General features: G+C 41.7%; 1 protein-coding gene across 5 annotated transcripts in view; it reads right to left on the reverse strand.

Annotated features, from left to right (window-relative positions):
* Positions 1–4,703: 4,703 nt before the first annotated feature.
* The window catches only part of LOC119655291 (clathrin heavy chain), a 35,996-nt gene continuing 20,835 nt past the window's right edge, over positions 4,704–19,864 (reverse strand). For 4 of the 5 annotated variants that reach the window (XM_038061108.1, XM_038061110.1, XM_038061111.1 and 1 more), the window contains 7 exons: positions 16,346–16,553; positions 15,924–16,259; positions 11,896–15,861; positions 11,654–11,820; positions 11,508–11,594; positions 11,197–11,414; positions 4,704–4,838 (listed from right to left, as the gene is read on the reverse strand). In XM_038061108.1, coding sequence (XP_037917036.1) covers positions 4,820–4,838; positions 11,197–11,414; positions 11,508–11,594; positions 11,654–11,820; positions 11,896–15,861; positions 15,924–16,259; positions 16,346–16,553 — 5,001 coding nt within the window. In that variant the 3' untranslated portion in view covers positions 4,704–4,819. Of the gene's footprint in view, positions 4,839–10,919; positions 11,415–11,507; positions 11,595–11,653; positions 11,821–11,895; positions 15,862–15,923; positions 16,260–16,345; positions 16,554–19,864 lie in introns of those variants that run through there. The other variant, XM_038061112.1, reaches the window with a different exon arrangement.

Here is a 19,864-nt window from a genome sequence, read left to right on the forward strand (position 1 = left end):
TCCCGAGGGTTGCAGAGGCCACTTTGTGGATCGTGTCCATGATTCTTCCACATTCGTAATGGTTGGCAATCGTATGAGTGAGACCGTTTCTTCTTTCTTCGCACCAAATCGCCACCATTTAATGCGCTGCGGGCCAGTGCGTTCCTCACGCTGTTTTATCGGTGGCTTAATTCGCAGGACGGCAATCAACGGCCGATATTGAGGTGCGATGGTCTCATAGGGAATGACTTTGCAATCAGTGACAGTGGTAAAATGTTGGCGTCTTAGAATATAGTCGACTTGCGTTTTATTGTTCCCACTATAAAATGTGGGAAGATGAGACAATCGTTTGATAAACCATGTATTCATAAGTACAAGGTCATGGGTGTCCGCAAAATCGATTATACGCTCGCCACCTTCATTGCGCGCTCCGAACCCCTTTCCCCCATGGCACCTGTTACCGTCTGCCTTTTCACCCATATGACCATTAAAGTCGCCGGCAATGATTATGTAATCGTCAGCAGGCACGTGACAAGTCTTTTCATCGAGAAGTTGCCAGAAGGCATCTTTCTCGGCATCAGGTCGACTTGTCTGTGGTGCATACGCGGTGAAGAAGTGAATAGTGCGATCAGCTGATATAATGGTGAGCTTCATCAGCCGGTCATCAAATCGTTCGACTTCTTTAATGGCATCACGGAAACCCTCTGAGATGGTAATGCCAACACCATATTGAGTGTGTGGGTTACCAAAATAGAGAAGTTTGTAGCCATTTTTACCGCGTTCGCTTTCAATGTCGCAGCTTTTGGCACCAGACCATCGGGTTTCTTGCAGAGCGCAGATGTCAATGCACCTTTTCCGAAGGGCTCTTGCGAGTTCCTCCGTCTTTCCAGTTAGGGTACCAACATTTAGCGTGCAGACACGTATTTGTTTTGTTCGTTGTGTGCGGACTACCTTGCTTACGTCCTGACGCCGTCCATGCGTCAAGAACCCTTGCCCATTTCTCGACAGGACCGGGGCCCGTCCTGACGTGTCGACTGAGGTGGACGCCCTAGCATTTCTCCGAGGCTTGTGACTCAATCCGATCATCATGTTTGTAACGACATTCTATGCATTTTCTTGGTCGACCTGCCGCGGGGCCTGTCACTAAGAGAGATCAGCTAGGATTTAGCATAGTAGAATAACTCCAACTATACTCTATTTATCTCTTTCCCTGATCTCAGCATTTTATTTTTGTTTTACTGAGGATAGTACAGAGTACGTTGCCTCAAACCCTCCTCCTTTACCTGGGCTTGGGACTAGCATAGTATGTTCATGCGGACAGTTTTGCAGATGCTAGACGGGGTGTTAAACTGGAAACCAAAAGCCCATATGATATGCTGTCGTTGAGAAAGAAGAATTAAAACACTTGATTCAATTTTGAGTTTTTTTTTTATTATTTTTTCTCTTATTTTTATTACTATTTGATTAAATAATAAAGAAATTTATACCAATAGTTTTGTTTCTCATTTATATAGATAATAATTTATATATCAATGGAAATAATCATAATACATCCGAAACAAGTAAATCAGAAATTCTAGCTTAAATAAATATTAGGCTAGAGTATCGAAATGTAGAAAACAATATTATAAAAAAGAAATTAATTGTAAAATAAAATAAAAAAGAAAAACAAGACATAGAAATATATTTTTCCATTTCAACAAGGCTCTTTTTCGATGAAGCACGCAAATTTTATGCTAATTTACTGAACAATCAGACGGCGAGGGAACAAACCGATCTTTCAGACGCGAGAGAGAAATGCGAATTTAGAAAATGTCAGTTGGGATTATACAGGGTGCGGCAGCATCACTATTGTATACATCGGAAAATATTTGCAGTTTGTCTGAATGTAGTAACCCATGTAACAATTGATTTGCGATTCCGAAATGCACGCTGTGGTGCAATAACCGAACATCCGCTTGAAAAGTAAACCTCAACGGCAAAGGCACGCTCCTCAGTATTCCAACGCATGATGGCGACTGAACCGTGTCGGGACAAAACTTTACAGTATCCCCTCTTGAACGAGACCACATCAACTAACTGAGTGGCGCGCATTTTAAAAAAGGAAGTTATGCTGCCGCACCCTGTATAACAATGTAGTTCTGGGAGAACGACTAGGCTTTTGGGTTCGTTAGCAGTTCCAACCGGTATTTCGAGCTGTACAGCATTTTGCAATATTAAGGCGCTGCTACCATTGCCATTTGATAGTTTTCAGATCCAGAAGTTTAATTGGCTCTCTTGCTGGTGCTTCCCATTGCAGTCCATATGTTCCATTTGTAAGGTTTTTACTTCGGGACTGACTGCCTTTTTCAGGCAGTCCTTTGTGAGGACGAATAGGAAAATGATTGACTGCTTTAAAAAAAAACGTTGATGGGAAGTAATGTTTGAATTCTATTTACATATGCGTGTCGTTGGGTTACCGATATACATCGGAACAAGAACAAAATTCCGAATTAAGCAAGGAAAAGGGAGAAGAATGTACGATTTTTTCTTTGAATACAGCTCAATACAGTCTGTTACATAAGAGCGTGGTCACTGTTACACGTAGATAAAAAATCAGAGCGTCCTGTCACATCAGTCCTTCATGCTTTTTGTAAAAAGTCAGCTCCCTGTCAAATTTAGTCTTCAATTGAGTGGTTTTTTGAAATGAGTGCTGTTTACGCCTCTCGCTTTGAGGCAATTTTTCTATGTTTGCATGACAAAGGACCCAAATTAACGCAAACTGCTTCTGCGAAATATATGGGAAAGTCGAAGCAGTTCGTTAGCAAGTGGATAAATCGCTATAAAAAGGTCGGTAACGTTGATGATTTTCCTGATCGTGGAAGTGCAAGCAAAGTCTCAAAAAAAGACGAAAAAAAGATTCTCGCATTGTTCTCGAAAGATCCAACTTTGACTTTACGTGGAGCTGCTGTGAAATTGAAAGCAAAAGGTGTTGACATATCTTACGGAACGATTCGCAGGCACTTGCTTGCCAATAAACTGAAATATCGCAGTACTTTGGAAAAACCAATGTTGAGTGCAAAACACGTTGAAAAACGAGTGGAATGGGCGAAGGAAAACTTGGACCGCGATTGGAGCAACGTAATTTTTTCGGATGAATCCTCATTCTGGACATTTCCAAGCATCAAATATGCCTGGACAACCTCCACCAGTAGGATGCTTCAACGGACTGTTAAACACCCCGTCAAGGTCCATATTTGGAGGTGCTTCTCAAACAAAGGTTTCGGTACTTTGTTCTTATTTACCGAGAATTTAAATGCCGAAAAAATGAATAAAATATATCAAAAGGCTTTGTTACCATCTGCTAAACAATGGTATATCAAGAAAAATGAAAGCTGGATCCTTCAAGAGGACAACGATCCGAAACATCGGAGTCGAGCGTGTAGCGAGTGGAAGGCGCAAAACGGAGTTGTCACTTTAGATTGGCCATCTCAGTCACCGGATGCAAATCCCATGGAAAATGTGTAGGCTCTGATGAAAATGCAGCTTCGCAGACGCAAGCCATGTAATTTAGATCAACTTTCTCGACAAATTCGGAAAATTTGGAAGTCTTTTCCTGTAGAATATGCAGAAAAACTAGTGGAAAGTATGCCCCGACGGTGCCAGGCCATAATTGACAATGCAGAAGATTGGACTTGCTACTGAGGTATTTGCATTGAGTATTGACGACCAAATTATCAATAAATTTGCGAATTTTCGAATAATCAATTGTTGTTATTATTTAACAGTGATCACGCTCTTATGTAACAGACTGTAGTTCTTGCTTGATAACCAAATTTCGCCGTCTTAAATTGCGCTTCGGAAAATTATACGTTTCAATTCTAATTGATATTAACTATTTATAACTATTATAATTTCAATGGTGACGATTTTCATGCACTTTCTCTCATTAAAATTCTTATAATTTTCTGAACGATGTTGTTGCAAGTATCCCTAATTTTGGATTAAATTTCAATTAACTATATAATTATTTGTTGCTGTTGATTCACATTACATTAGGATGAATTCATTCTAACACGAATTGGCAACGTTGTATTTATGTGTGTGTCGTTTTTTCTTAGGTTTGTTTCGCTTTGAACATTCGGTTTTCATCAAAAGAGAGAGATTAGATTAGATTCTGTTGAAATACCTTCTCAACGGAACGGTTTTCTAAAGGATTTTCTCCTGCTTGGTTTCGGTTTCTCCAAATATTTTACTATACGTCTTGCATCTGTTTTTTTTTCCTTGAATATAATATTAGTGTAATTTTAATGCAATTTCTTTAAATATATATACTCTGCATGAATTTTATTTTACATTTTATATAGATCTTTATGCATACTTGTTACTATGTATAATATTAAATATTGTTTAGTTTTTCTTGTTTTACTTCGTACAGATCTTGCTTTCGTAAGTGTATTCTTAGTTAGCCCATTATTATTAATTTTATATGAACTTCGACTGATCTACGCTGGTTACTCGACTTCTTCCTGTTTTTATTTTATTCTATTGAAGTGAGTACGTCGAATCTTCACTAGTATTCAATGTTGCATTGTTTCCTTCACTTAAATTGCGTTAGTTTATTTTATTTTTTGGACAGACAGAAAAATATATGTCATATAAGGTATTATAATAACTTTTTAAATTTCAACTTTAACTACACGTAATAATCTTTACTCTGCATAGAATAGTAGAAACAATAATCATTGAATGTCGATGTTTTTTTTTATTTCTCATTTCTCCTAAGTGCTTGGGCTTAAATGATCGTTTTACATATGAATATGCGCGTTTGCGATGTCTATTTTCATCGATTCTATCGATTTCACTGTTGATGGTTATAGCTGAAAGAAAGGAATTCTCATTTAGTTACGAATCGCTGAGGCATGCATGCGTTAATGAAGTGTCAACTATGAAGCGACTGCAAGCAAAAGCGTACAAGGACGGTGGATTGTTATTGGTAAAAGTATTGGGAGTCATCCAGGAGATCTGCTCAAATTGTTGCTACGCTTACGCTAATTTTGAAATACTACTCGATTAAATTCGTTGTTGTTAGCAAAGCAGGTTTATTGATGGCAAATTGTTACTTTTACTAATTGAACCCGACTCTTAATTGCTTTGTTTATAAACCCAAAAAATTTCAGCCAAACGAGCTACAACTGATTTTTCACACATGTTATCTCCCTGGTAAGAGGATTTGGAAAACTGGTTCGATGTTAATAACGGTGGAATGTTCGTAGATCCGAATCTAGTTGGCATGTGGTTGGGATTTTACTCAATCCCGCTTATACAGTACTGGGCAAAAAAAATCCGATCAATTAAGTGCGCCCTACTTAATCTCGCGCAAGTCCCTTATTTTAATTTGAATTGAGCAGCTTTTTTTTTAGATTATAATATTGGCTTTGACGGTTTCGATCGCAGAGCAGAGGCGATCTCATCAGACGCTGCTTCAGCGCCTCTACCCTGCGAAGCAGCGTGATCGAAAGCGACAACTGGTGGCATTTAGCTCGTTTTTATTGAATTCAAAAGCCGCCAAGAGTATGAATTATAACGACTGAAATCGCCTGGTTAGAACTTAAACTGGTTTAAGCTAATGACAGACAGGCAGACAGACAGACATTTGTGGAAGAAAGGAGGAACCTAGAAGAGGTGCTGGTACCAGAAAATCTGGTGCCGAAAATGCTAGCACATCAAGAGAATTGGGATGCGGTCAACTCCATGATCGCATCAATTCAAGATAAATTGCGAAAGGCAGAGGAAAGGAGAAAAACGCGCCGCGTATAGAAGAAATGGGATTAAGCTAGAGTGAGCTGACTCCGCCCCGTGATGTAATACCTTATGGTGGTTCCGCGGGGCAGGGAGGTAGTCGGGGGTAGTTTTAGTGGGTAAAAATCCCACACGCTGGTGTGTCCAGACCAGTGTCTTTTGAAGATTTCCACCTCAAAAAAAAAAAAAAAAAAAAAAAAAAAAAAGACAGACAGACAGGAAGGAGGCTTTTCCGAAGAAACAATTCGGATTTCGTAATCAAAAGGCAAAATCAACTGTCGACGCAATCAGCATGCTGACTGGCTTGGCTCAGGCTGCAATAGAAGAAGGAAAATGCTGTGCAGTAATAACCCTCGACGTAAAAAATGCGTTCAATAGTGCAAAATGCAAAAAAAATCATTGAAGCACTCGACAAAATACAAGCCCCGAAGTACATTGTACGCATTGTGGTCGAGTTTCTCCTTGGGAGAAGACTTTATTGCGACTCGAACGATGGGCTAAAAATATTCCCGACAACTTGCGGAGTGCCACAGGGTTCTGTCCTGGGTCCCTTGCTGTGGCTAGTTATGTACGATGGAGTGTTGACGCTACGCCTACCGGACAATGTGACAACTATTGGCTTCGCTGATGATATCGGAATAACGGTGGTTGCAAAGCATCAAGACGAGATCGAGATCTATGCAAATGAAGCGATATGGGAGATCAATTCCTGGTTGAGAAATTCTGGCCTTTCACTTGCCGAGCATAAAACAGAAGTAGTTCTCATTAGCAAGAGAAGAAAGAACACAACTGTGAAAATCAAAGTTGGCGGAAAAACAATTGGGAGTAATTATTGATAGAAGACTCAACTTCAAAAGACACATTGAGTACGCCGCAACTAAAGCGTCTTCCATCGATACAACGATCTCGAGAATACTACCGAACATTGGTGGGCCAAGACAAAGTCGACGTCTTCTGCTCTCCAGGGTAGTCAGCTCCGTGCTACCTCTACGCAACTCCAGTTTGGGCAACTGCTCTGAATAACAAAGTGAACTGCCGAAAATTGGGAATGGCGTATCGGCTAAGTGCACTCCGGGTATGCAGTGCATATCGGACAACATCAGGAGAAGCAGCATATGTACTAGCAGGGATGCTCCCCATAGACATCTTGGCGAAGGAAAGTCGGCGACTCTCTGACAAAACGTATGCAGCTGGAGAGTCTAGCGCATTTCGACGGCAGCTGGCACGGTGGAAATCTATCGAACGGTGGCAACAGCGATGGGACGAGTCCCAAACTGGTCGTTGGACATACCGCATCATTCCGGATATTCGGAGATGGTTTGAACGAAACCATGGGGAATTAAGCTACGAGTTAACACAATTCTTAAGTGAACATGGAGGTTATCGTGCTTATTTACATCGATTTGGTCACGACGAATCACCACACAAGATGTGGTAACGTGGCTGAGAATGCGGAGCACATCATATTTGATTGCCCCAGGTACACCGCGCACCGAACAAGAATGGAAACGGTCGCAGACAGGCGTTTAACACCCGAAAACATTGTGGAGTTTATGCTGGAGTCAACGGATGCCTGGAACCAGGTTGTAAGGGAACTGTAAGCTATTCACCAACAGCTTAGGCAGGAAGAACTACGACGAAAACAAGGAAGGGAGAGAACCATAAGGAGCCGCAGTTAAAAGCTGATCCAGCCCCGCGATGCAATACTTGATAGGAGTTCCGTGGGGAGAGTGGAATGAGAAGGAGGTGGTTTTAGTGAGTAGAAGTCTCATATAACTGCGTGGCAGGAGCCAGCAGTAGGTTTTGAACCTTTCCACCTTCCAACGCCGAAAAAAAAAAAGACAGACAGACAGGTCCTGAGCCCACCATCTACTTGATGGCGGGCTGCACATATTTGAGAAGCAACTTACTTCTGCTATTCAGTGCGCGGACTACTCTGTTCGTGGGCAAGCGCCCAGTACTTTTAAAAATTATAATATTGGCTTTGAATCAGTTTAGGTTCTAACCAGTCGTCGTTATAATTCATACCCCGTCAGTCGGTCGTTATAATTCATACCCTTGACTGGTTTTGAATTCAATAAAAACGAGCTAAATGCCACCCGTTGCCGCTTTCGGTCACGCTGTTCCGCAGGGTAGAGGCGCTGAGACTGCGTCTGATGATATTGCCTCTGCCCTGCTATCGAAACCGTCAAAGCCAATATTATAATTTTTAAAAGTACTGGGCGCTTGCCAACGAACAGAGAAGTCCGCGCACTGAATAGCAGAAGTAAGTTGCTTCTCAAATATATGCAGCCCGCCATCAAGTAGATGGTGGGCTCAGGACAACTCATCCCAAACAAAAAATTTTCAGTTTTTTTTTTTTTGGTTGTATTAATACAAATTTGAAGAAAGTTTTTTTACGGTTAGATTGTACTTTCTCGCAGTGGTGAATTTTTGAAGTGCGTTAATTGAAAACAAGTCGGGAAACCGGAAGATGGACGCTTCAAGTACGAAAGGTTTTGTGTATTTCTTAGTACGTAGCGCATAATATGTGAGTATCCACTTTCGGCTGATATTGACATTCATAGTCTTGAATTTGCAAAGAAGCAAAAACTTTGTGAGTAATAGTGCGATTTCCACCAAACTTGGTAAGACTCTATGTTATAGTCTATATCACTGCTAAATTTCGTGGTGCTAGGATGAAATTAAGGGGGCTTTTGCAGCCAATTACTAAAGATTGTAGTAATATACTATTATTAACTTTATTTGACCAGATATAGGTATGGAAAATATTTCGGAGCCCAGGCACCATATAGTGGCAGCCTCTTGATTTTTTTCAGATTTTTCGGTTTAGTAGTTTCTGAGGATCGACCCCTTAAAGAAATGTTCATTTTCAACCCCTCGCACTCCTCCCCTTTCCAACAAATGTCAAAACTAAGACCGGCTTCGAAAAGTACTAACCGAGAACTTAAATTTGATACCCCACGTGACTATATGTGGTGAAAAAACAATTTACACCCCCCCTCCCCCCCCCCCCCCCCTTAAATTCGACGTAAAGGGATGTAACTCACTCTATGCATGAGCGTTCACTGTTCCCACCTTTCTACCAAATTTGGTGTCAATCACTATAACCGTCTCCGAGAAAAATGCGTGTGACAGATAGAGTAAACCGATTTTAATACGGTTTTGTTTTACACAAAACCCTTTAAAAATGGCAAAAACACTTGAAATTAGTGTTATCGACCAAGGAGAAATAATTACTTTATTTCATAAAAACTTTAGCACACGACAAATACCGGTCGTTGTGGGCTTTAGTCAGTCCTCTGTAACTACTGACTATTTAAAAAAACTTCGGGTCACTGGGTGGACTGCCCGGAAACAGGGTTCTGAAAGGCCGAAGAAGACTACATCAGCCGAAGACAGACTGATGCGTAGATCCTGTCTGTGGGAGCGGATCAAAAGTTCGTCGGACATTAAAAAAGAGCTCAAGGATGCCATTGGGGCAGAAACTGATGCATCAACGGTTCGTCGGAAGTTCAGAGAGGGCGGATTTCATGGCCACGCCCCGCAAAGAAGACTTTTTTAAATGGAAGAATGCGGAACCAACGCTATTTATGGGCAAAGCACCACGAAAATTGAACCCTGAAACAATGGCAAATTGTAATATTCTTCGATGAATTCCAATTTAATATTTTTGAGTCGGATGGGTTCGACCACGTATGGAGAAGACCGGGCGAGCGATTTAGTGGGGAGTGTGTTTAGATCACAGTACGCCAGCCGGTGAGTAGGATGATCTGGGCCTGTTTTTCGTTTTATGATGTAAAAGGACTTTCATTAATTAATGGAACAGTCAATGATGCTGCAGCCTATAGACGAATCTTGGAGAAGCATCTGATACCTTGTATTGAAGAGCAATATCAGTATTTAAGTGGGGTCATCTTTCAGGGCGATTCTGCGACCTTTCAGAGGTCCCATATTGTAAGTAATATTTTTTTTTATTCTCTCCAGCTGTTGAAGAAAAAGAAATATTGAAGGTTTTCCAATTATTTAACCTTTTTTGCTTTGGAGGTGCGCAACTTTCTTGCCGAAAACTCAGTAAAGCAGCTAACTTAGCCCGGGAACAGCACGGATTTAAACTCCATAGAAAACTTGTAGGCACAAATGGAGAGAAAGGGAACTGAACAGAAGCCGAAAAGCCAACATGAGCTTGATTTAATCCTCTCAAGGACGTGGAATGATGAAGTTGACCTGCATATTCTGCAGAATTTTATTTCATCAATACCAGCGAGGATTAGAGAAGTAATTAAGGAAAAAGAAGGTGGAGAGGTGGAGCAGAAGGAAATACTAATTAAATATTTACGAGTTTATTTAGTTATTAAGTAAACAAAAAAAAATTTTTTTTGAGAATTGTGGGGTCCTAAGTCCGCATCAACTTAACGCTGGACCGGACCAAATGGGGAATAACTTATTCCCTCTTTTTTTTGGTCTACGGACCCCTCGTTTAGGGCTTAGCACCCAAACTTTAAAAAAAAAATGTCAGGCAATGACGAGGAGTCCGTGGATAAAAAAAAAGAGGGAATAAGTTGCTCCCCATTTGATTCGGTCCAACATTAAGTTGCTGCGGACTTAGGACCCCACAATTCTCAAAAAAAAAAAATATTTTCAGCTCTGGGGAAGCTCTGGTCAAAAAGGCGGATTGCGCTCAATATAATTCGTAGTCATGTCATGTTTTGCGAATTATATAAAGGAGCTAACATCAACATCTGCAAGCCGCTTCCGTCACGCTGCTCCCATGACAGAGGTGAGGGAGCGTCTGACGATTTGCCTCTGCCCTGGTAAGAAACCGTAAAGCCGTCATCGCCGGACATTTAAATTAAAAAAAAAAAGTTATTGTGATACGACGAGTTTTGTGATTGATAAGAAACGTATTTACTTTTGTTATGAGCTCCAATTTTTCTTTCAAAAATCAGATTTTCTCACTGATCGGATTTTTTTGTCCAGCCTGAGTTTACTTCAGCAACCAACCCGAATCCACTGCACATTTCCTACTAAATTCGGAACGTAGACACAAGTACAGATAGTTAATGGACAAACACAAAAATCACAAAAAGAAAACACTTCATGGATATTAATAAAATTTCATACGAAGATATAAATAACAAAAAAAGTAAATAACTAACCAATGTTTGTATACGTGTATTTGTTGCAGTAGTTGTAGCGATAATATATGTTTGATTTCGGGTTCTCTAAACTAGTGCTTCTCTCACTTTTCGCAATTTCGTATATAAATCTATGCCTACATAATATGCAGTTTCTTTTCTTTCATCTCAATTTTAAACTAGCACTTAATAAGATTATGCACAACGGGTTTTATCAATTTAATTTCTTTTATATCATTTCATACTGCAGCACTAATCAAAAATGATATTCGAATATTAATTTTGTTTTTGTGCCTACATTCCGTAACCCTGGTAAGGCATATTCGGTGCGGCCGCATAACCTGGTGCATAGGTTTGTGCATATTGTGGTGGTATGCCCATGCCAGGTCCCGCTGTTATCATAAGTTGGGGTTCCATTGTAATAATGTTTTTATGTTCGACTGTTTCGCTTTCTTTTTCGCGTTGCACTTCGTTCGCTTCGAGCTTATCTACTTTAGATGTATATTCGCGGACAACCTGTAAACGAAAATTGTTTCAAGATATGTTTCTCGCAACACAAGTCCCTGTATAAAATCTAGAACTGGGATCTAAGACAATTGATCAACGTACTTGAATAAGGTAGGGGAAGGCAAAGTCCATAATGTTATGCCTCCATGCAAGTTCCATTATGACGTCCGGTCGTAACAGATCGTAGCACTGCAAAATTATATCAAATTCGAGCATTTTCAACCCTATTACACTCAACAAACATCTACCTGGAATAAGCAGGCGGCAAAGCAATCATACGCGCCTCGCTCCAAGAACCAGCCCAGCAATTCTTCCGCAATCTCTTGTTTGCCCGATTCAGCTGCATATTCCATCGCATCTTTGAAAAGTCTGTCCTTTTTGCACAATTCGACACTCTGTTTCCAACGGTTGTTGCCTACCGCCACAATTTCAAATTAATAAACCAATTTCGACCCAAATCAACCCAAAAAAAAGCTACTCTTATACCAACCTTTGTATAGATAGGCTGCAATACGTCTAAATTCAGTGAGTTCATGTTTCTCCAATTTCTGGGCAAGTGCAATATTATCGAAATTATCAAAACCATCGATGGAATTGCGCAATCCTTGGTAGTCCTCCTCCTCAATCAATAAACTATTAAGCGCCTCATTGATTGCTTTATTGTTCAAATTCTGCACAGATCGCAGGTAGGGTTTCACAAGTTGTAAATGTCCTGTTTTTGTGAAGAAATTCACTGCTCGAGTGTGATCCATTCGTGGTGCCAGAACCAAAAGCATGTCGTTCAACAACAATGGCTTGTAGTCCAGATAGAATTGAATTGCCTTGTAATACCACTCAATGTTAGCGACCTTTGTGATGATATCCTTGAAATGTCCCTCTCGCCACGCTTCAGTTGGATGTGCCATCATTGCGAGTACTGCATTGTCATACTCTTCGTATTTGTCATAGAGGAATACAAGTTCTGACCAGAGGTGAGCCTGTTCGGCGGCACGCAACACTTTTGGAATATTCACACGCGACCAGAACAATTCCAAGTGTTCACGCATTTTCGATGGTTTGTATTTTGAATACAAAATCGCCAATTCGGTAAACATTCCCATATGTGCACGTTCAAGTCCCAACGCGGATTCGAGTAAGGAAATGAGTTCTTCAAAGTATCCCCGGTCCTGATAGTAATTAATAAGATCCTCTAGCTCATCGGCGTGCACTACAATATGAAGTCCGCACATCTGCGCCAAACGGAACTCCTCTGCGTCCACGCAGGCAAAGCACACCTCCTTCCATGTGCGGGTCGAGTTTGCCTTTCGAGCACTGTCAACAGCGCCTTGGAATTCCTTCAAGTGCACCAACGTGATAGCAAGGCGTGCGAAATTGCTTACGTTGTTGTATAGCAACTTGGCAGCGTCATACATTTTGTCAGAGAAACAGCGGTCACCGATCTTTTGAATGTCAGCATGATTCGGTCCAGCAATGAATTCTTCCAAATCTGCCAGGCGTCCTGTCCTTGCATAGGCATAGATCAACTCACTTTCTATGTAGCTCTCCCGAGCCTTTTTCCGAGCCATTTGCAGATAGCGCACCAAATCATCCCAAGATTCGTTCTTTGAAGCTGTCTCAACCACATCCATATAAGCGCTTGGATCATCAGCCTTGATATAGCTGTCGATTGCTTCTTTTACAAGTCCTTGTTGCAACTGGGCCTTAGCCAATTGTGACCAGACTGCGGGCTCATTACATCTCTCTGCAAATTCGTTAGCTCGCTCCAAATTATTCACTTGTTCGATAAGCACCTGAATAGCAGAAGTATTCACATCGAACTTCTTGAAGATAGCAAACGCTTCCTCGTACAATTGATTTGAAATCGCAATGTTTGCAATATCAGGAGCATCATAATTATCCAAACGGTTGATGTAGTCCATAACGCGAGTCCGGTCAGCTTTGATTGCCGTCAAAATCAACAAGTTCTGCAGATTACGATGGTCAGAGAAAACACTTGAATCGAGCACAATCTTTTCAAGCAATTCAATCAGCTCATTTGGCAAATCAGCGGTCATGAAAGCTTTTACGGTCACGGAAATGTCATCTGGATCCTGTGTTTCAGACAGCGCAGTTTGTACAACTTGATCAATCAATTGACGCTTGTATGGATTAGATTCAGACAAAACCTCAGCCCACAAGTCAGCATCTCTACGACGTACCAAATACCGGGCTTCGCTCTTAAACAATGAATTTTCATTGCAAACAGCAATCAATTCACGATCGCATTGTCCACGCTCGTAAGCCACACAAGCCAAATGAGGGTCTCGTTTCTCACAATACCTTCCAACCACACGACTATCATAGTATTGATTTTCCTTAAGGAATCGTTCAGGATTGTTATTAGAATCGATATAGATCTTAGCGAGAGCGTTGTGCGTAGCCGGCTCGATGCACCCTTCATGCACACGGGATTCCAACCATGGCAACAGCAGTTTCAAACGATTCCTCTTCTCAACCTCTTCAACCAATTCATCCGTAGAAAACTGTCCTTTCACAACAAGAATCAAGTTCTTTATGATATCCTCAGAGCAATCAACGTCCAGCAAACCTCCCACCACAACCGGCAACCGCGATGGATTCACTTTTTGCACGTAAATCTCAATATATTTTTGCAAATTATTACGATACAAATACAGCACCAGGTCATGTACGAAGTCAAATCGATCGCAGACAATAATCAACGGAAGCTGATCCGTCAACTTCGCCTCTTTAAGGAAGTTTTTAACACGTTCCGGATTGTAACAGTTCGATTCACGGCAAATTCTCTCGACTTCCTTGATTTGGTTCGTCTTGCAAGCGGCTTGAATATACTTAAAGTGCACCTCAGGATCCTGACTGAAGTTTACAATCGATCCGAGGAAGTAGAACAGACCCTCATAGCTCTTGAATGTCTCAAACAAATCAATCAGGGCTTTCGTTGTAAGCTGTTCGTGATATTTAGTAGCAATTTGGACGCAAATCTGCAAATTCTGACGAATATTCGCGGTAAGCATAGCCTTCAGACATTCCAATGAATCTTCTACGGAAAGGGTCCCGAAGAATCCCACAAGCCAGTCGGCATTCAAAAGATGAGTATGGACAACAGCTCGCTTGATATCATACAAATCAGTGTAGTGTTCCAAAGCGCGTTGAAGTAAACCAGCCTTCTCGCACAATTGGGCGATGTGAGCTCGATCGTAGTGAGTGAACATGGCATTGCCTAAAATTGCATCAGCTACCTGTGGTGCCGAAATCAAATTCATCTCTAGCAATCGCGTTTGGAGCGGGCCCTCATTAGGACGATTGTGCTTCAGAGCATCCAACAAGAAGGCAGTGCACTGTTGAACCATATTCTGCTCCATGAAAATATCCACGATTTGATTGATGTCCGCCAAAGGTTCTTCGTCGGCAACCAACATTGATGCGAATGCAGCGCCTTGTTCAGGATTAGTTCGCATTACTGACCGCAAAAGGAAAATGTAATCAGGCGTATAGTTGACTTTCTTTGCGTACAAAACAATCTTTTGGAACTGTCCCGTTTCAGCGAAACACTGGATGACTTTGTTTGGTACGTTTGCACGCAGATAAATCGACAAAGCTACAGTCAGGTCGGATGATCGGACCAAGTCGCCAAGTTCCTCACTGCATTCAAGCTTCTCTTCCTTCAGCCATTTTTCCACAAGTTGTTTCTTACCTTGAAGCAGGACGGGACGGCACAACTCCAACGATTCGTATTTATTTAGCTTGCCTTGATCCAACAGAATACCAAAGTACTGTAGCAAAGGTGGCGTTGTTGATCCGGCGGGAGTCTGAACTTGCTGGAACCGCTGTATGGTTTGCGGTGTGCGCAGAATGCCCTTTGGAGCCAAAGCTGCAACTTTCGCAGCATCGCCATACTGGCCGTTTTGGAACAGTTGATTGAACTTGCGCACAAAGAGATCTTCAGCTCCGGACAAGTTGTTCCGAACAGCCATGCGAAGCGCCAGTTCAGCATTCTGCAATACATTTGTAATGTACGGGATGATTTGATCCTCCTCCACAGTCACTGAGAGAACTTGGCCTTTACGATTGACTCCGATGATACCGCCACTTACTTCATGCTGCGCAGTGACGAAAATCGTGTCTGCAGATATTCTGTTCATGTAGATGCACGTTCCAGTTTCAATGTCGTATAGGTGGATGTAACCGTATTTGGTGATCAAATAGATGACATCGTACTTTGCAGAAACTTGCATTGCAACAGGGAAATCGCTTTGCGCCTCAGGTGGGAAGAACACATCAACAGCCTTTTTCGTGAATGGTTGGTTTCCGGCTGGTGGAGTCCCTACTTCTATAATATGCAATTTGCCACCTTGCGTGGTACGGACAGAGAAACAGAAAAGTGTGGAAGGTTCCTTGTTTGCTTCCATTTTGAATGTGGCGAAAGCTGCCGCATGTCCTAGAAACCAAAAGCAGATTTTGAGATATCGGATGCGTTAGGCTAAAATCAAGCCTGTTTACCTTCGATCGCTTGAGACACTTTTCTCTCGACCGAGTAAAGCTGCATCGCTCCACCTACTCGATTTTGCATTGCAGATATACCCACTAAGAGCAGCCATTGTTGTTTTGGATCACATCTATAGTTAATAATCTGGCAACCGTTTAACGACGAATGACGGTCGAACATTTTAACCGGGGTCGATTCTCCTTCCATGGACCAATGAAAAACTGCTGTCTCTGTCACCAGAGCCAGTGTGTTCAAAGAGATCCACTTCCAGAAGACAACGTCCTCAGGCATTGCGTGTGACTTCATTTTCGACTTCATCTCAATATTGAAGATTTGAAGGGTTTTTTGTGCTGTGAATTGATCGATTCATGGATAAGATTGAAATGCGCTCCTTATTCGATGAGTCATGGGGTGTCTGGGCAAATAATCTACTTACCTTTGAGGGCGATAACTTTGCTGGCTGGATTCATGATGGCAGAATCAGCACTAATCGGTCGTCGAATCGGATTACTCGCATCGGCCATATCGATAATAACCACTTGTGCTGTCTCACCAACCTTCTCTCGGACGCAAATGAATTTGTCCGACTCCATGGTGAGAGTGCTGAATGATATTGAGTTAAGGTTGATTCCGACATTTGTGAGCTGTAAAAGAATTGGAGAAAGAAATGGTAAATGATAGGTAACAACGGTTTCGGAATTGAAATTTCAAAATGTTCGTGAAAAGATGTTTCTTTGTTGGTATATGGAACGCGCGATTTAATGGCAACTAATGGGAGGGCGATTTCACAGGACGGATGACACTGCGGTAAATTTTAGATTTGAGACCTTCGTTGATATGTTCTTTGTAATCGACGTATCGACGAACGTCTCAATTCTAAAATATTTACCGCAATGTCGTCCACCCTGTCGCCCTCTATGGTTCTGAATGTTGGCCGATTATAAAAGACAATGAACGGCGTCTTGCAGTAGTGAAGGCGAAGATTTTGCGTTGGACTAGTGGCGTGACACGTTTTGATCACGTCCAAAATGATCGATATGGGATTGCGTCGATCGTATGTTCTCGTAATTCGCGCTAACAAAAATTCACTTGCCAAGTTGGGTCTGAACATCGAAATCGATGGTAAATAGCCAAAAGGCCAGCCGAAACAACGGTGGCTTGATTCGCTAGATGGGGATTTGAAAGCCTTGCAATTGCATTCAGATCAGATATTTAATAAAATCAAATGGCGAAACCGATCACGATGAACCGACCCCACCTGTGAAGGGGACAAAGGCTGAAGAAAAAGAAGATCACATAATTTTAAGTATATCTTTTTCATTCCTTGATGGAGTATACACAGTCAGATTGTGCTTCAGTTTCACTATCATCCCACTTAACGCTGTGCAAGTGATAAGATCACAGCATCCATTCAAACACAACAAACAACACAAACATAGACACCCATGGCGACTGGAATTTGAACCCAGAGCAGCAAGATTGAGAAGCTCACGCTCTACCCCCTCAACCATCGCGCCGCCAATGGTTTGAAAGCAACAAATTCATCACTGCGCAAAATATTACAACAAAATGGCCCTCTACATGAGGATGGACGATTCCGTAGTCTACATAACGACGAAATCTATGAGCGATATCATGACCGTCAGGTTGTGGATAAAATCCGGCTCAATAGGTTACGGTGGGCGGGTCACTTAATCCGTATGGATGAGGATGATCCAGCCCGGAAAGTCTATAAGGGCAATATCTATGGTAGAAAAAGAAGACGAGGCAGACCCTGCCTAAGATGGAGCGATGGCGTAGGTAAGGACGCCAGACAGCTTTTAGGGATATCGAATCGGTGGACCTCGGCGCAAAACCGGGATGTCTGGAATTCCGTATTAAGGCAGGCCTAGACCGGATACCGGTATACAATTGAACTTGCGTCGTTTCCTACGCTTGCAAAAAGTCATTTTTAAAAAAACCACACTTAACTATTTTTTAGTGATAAGCGTTCTCGGACCCATCGAAAAGGGAAGGTGGGAAGCAGACGATCTGGCCAAAACGTTTCCGCTCATGGCTGCCCGCCACGGCTGTTCTAAAGAGCAGAATCTACCTGTATTACTTGTCCGTTGGTGACTTCAGATAATGCACACTAATAAAATCTACCTAATAGACAAAAATTCCCCTCTTCGACAAAACTCAGACGCGGTAGCTTATCAGCTAGACATGTGTAAGTGTTTACAGGATCACAATGATATGCCAGAGGCACTGGTCAATGGGAGATCATGCCGGCAATTTTGGTATACCCTCTAAGATGCACTGTCAAGTTGTGATGGGGAAGGCGAGCCCTCATGCGTTTCCTCTGAAATTCGTGAACTCACAGGCTGATTCTAAGATGCAAAACTCACCAGACATCTGTTCAATTCGCCGGATAACTGGAATCCATCCCGGTTGGGCGCTTCCTTTTCAAGCTGAAGCGTTCGTTTTCAAACCACAACACCTCACGTGTTGTGTATCGGGAAACCAACAGTGAAATCTTCGCCCTTCAATTTACATTCTACCTCCTTTACTATTTGGAGATTTCTTGTTTTTTTATTGAGACAACCCTATTGTTTTTATTGGCATATATCGATATTTAGGGAGCCAATTGGTCCCTTGGTCAGTGCTTACAATCTGATTGCTAATCTGCTAATAAAAGCAATGGGGTTGTCTCAATCAAAAAGCAATCTTTTCTTTTAGTTGATGATAACAAAATCTTAGCGTGAAACAAGTCGGGAAACCGGAAGCTCGGCGCTTCAGGTATGAAAGGTCTTGTTTGCTTCTCCTGTGAGCATGTCATTTAGTGTGATATTGACTTAAATTTACACGGTAAAGTCAAATTTGGGCTACTGTAATTTTGTTAGTAATAACATGATTTTGATCAAGCTTGGATATAACTTGCTTCACATTATATTCTATACTGCTATAAACTTTTATAACTCTGGGATTGGGGTTTTTACTCAATTTACCCAAAAATATGGTATTATACTAACACATCGTTCAATAAGTCCCGGGACTAGCGTAGAGATGGCGCTAATAATGCCATTTATATACCAAGGTTCAGAAGTACCAACCTTCAGATAAGATGTGTCAAAATTTGATGTAATTCGAAACATAACCAAGAAAGCTATAATTGTTAAAGTGACGCTACCTTTGCAATCGTGAAAAAATGGACCAAAACGAGTTCCGTGTGTTGATAAAAAATTGTTTTCTAATGGGAAAAAAACACTGTTCAAGCTCAGCAATGGCTTGAAAAACGTTATCCGGACTCTACTCCGTCGAAAACAACCATTTTCGGTGGTATGCTGACTTGAAACGCGGTCGTGCTGATACAAATGATGCAGAACGTTCGGGTCGGCCAAATGAGGCAGTAACTCCTGAAAACACCAAGCAAGTATCGAAAATAGTGATGGTTGACCGCAAAATGAAAGTGCGCGAGATAGCTAAGATGGTGAACATATCAACTGGTAGTGCATTTACTATTTTGCACCAAAAATTGGCTACGAAAAAGGTTTTTTTCCAAATGGCTGCCGCGTTTGTTCACAATGGAACAAAAGCAACAACGTATCAATGATTCGGAGAGCTGTTTGGCACTGTTTACTCGCTATAAACAGGATTTTTTGCGTCGATATGTGACAGTGGACGAAACATGGATTCATCATTTCACTCCGGAGTCAAGTCGGCAGTCAGCTGAATGGCGTACGACCGGTGAAAGCCGCCCGAAGCGTCCAAAAACACAACAGTCGGCCAGTTTCATTGACTACCTCGAAAAAGGAAAAACCATCAATAGCGACTACTACATGGTGTTATTGGATCGTTTGAAGGCCGAAATAGCGAAAAAACGCCCACACATGAAGAAAAAGAAAGTCATCTTTCATCAAGACAACGCACCGTGCCACAAGTCAATCAAAACGATGATCAAATTCAACGAATTAGG

This window comes from Hermetia illucens, chromosome 4 (genome assembly GCF_905115235.1).
Source record: "Hermetia illucens chromosome 4, iHerIll2.2.curated.20191125, whole genome shotgun sequence".
Taxonomy (NCBI): Eukaryota; Metazoa; Arthropoda; class Insecta; order Diptera; family Stratiomyidae; genus Hermetia; species Hermetia illucens.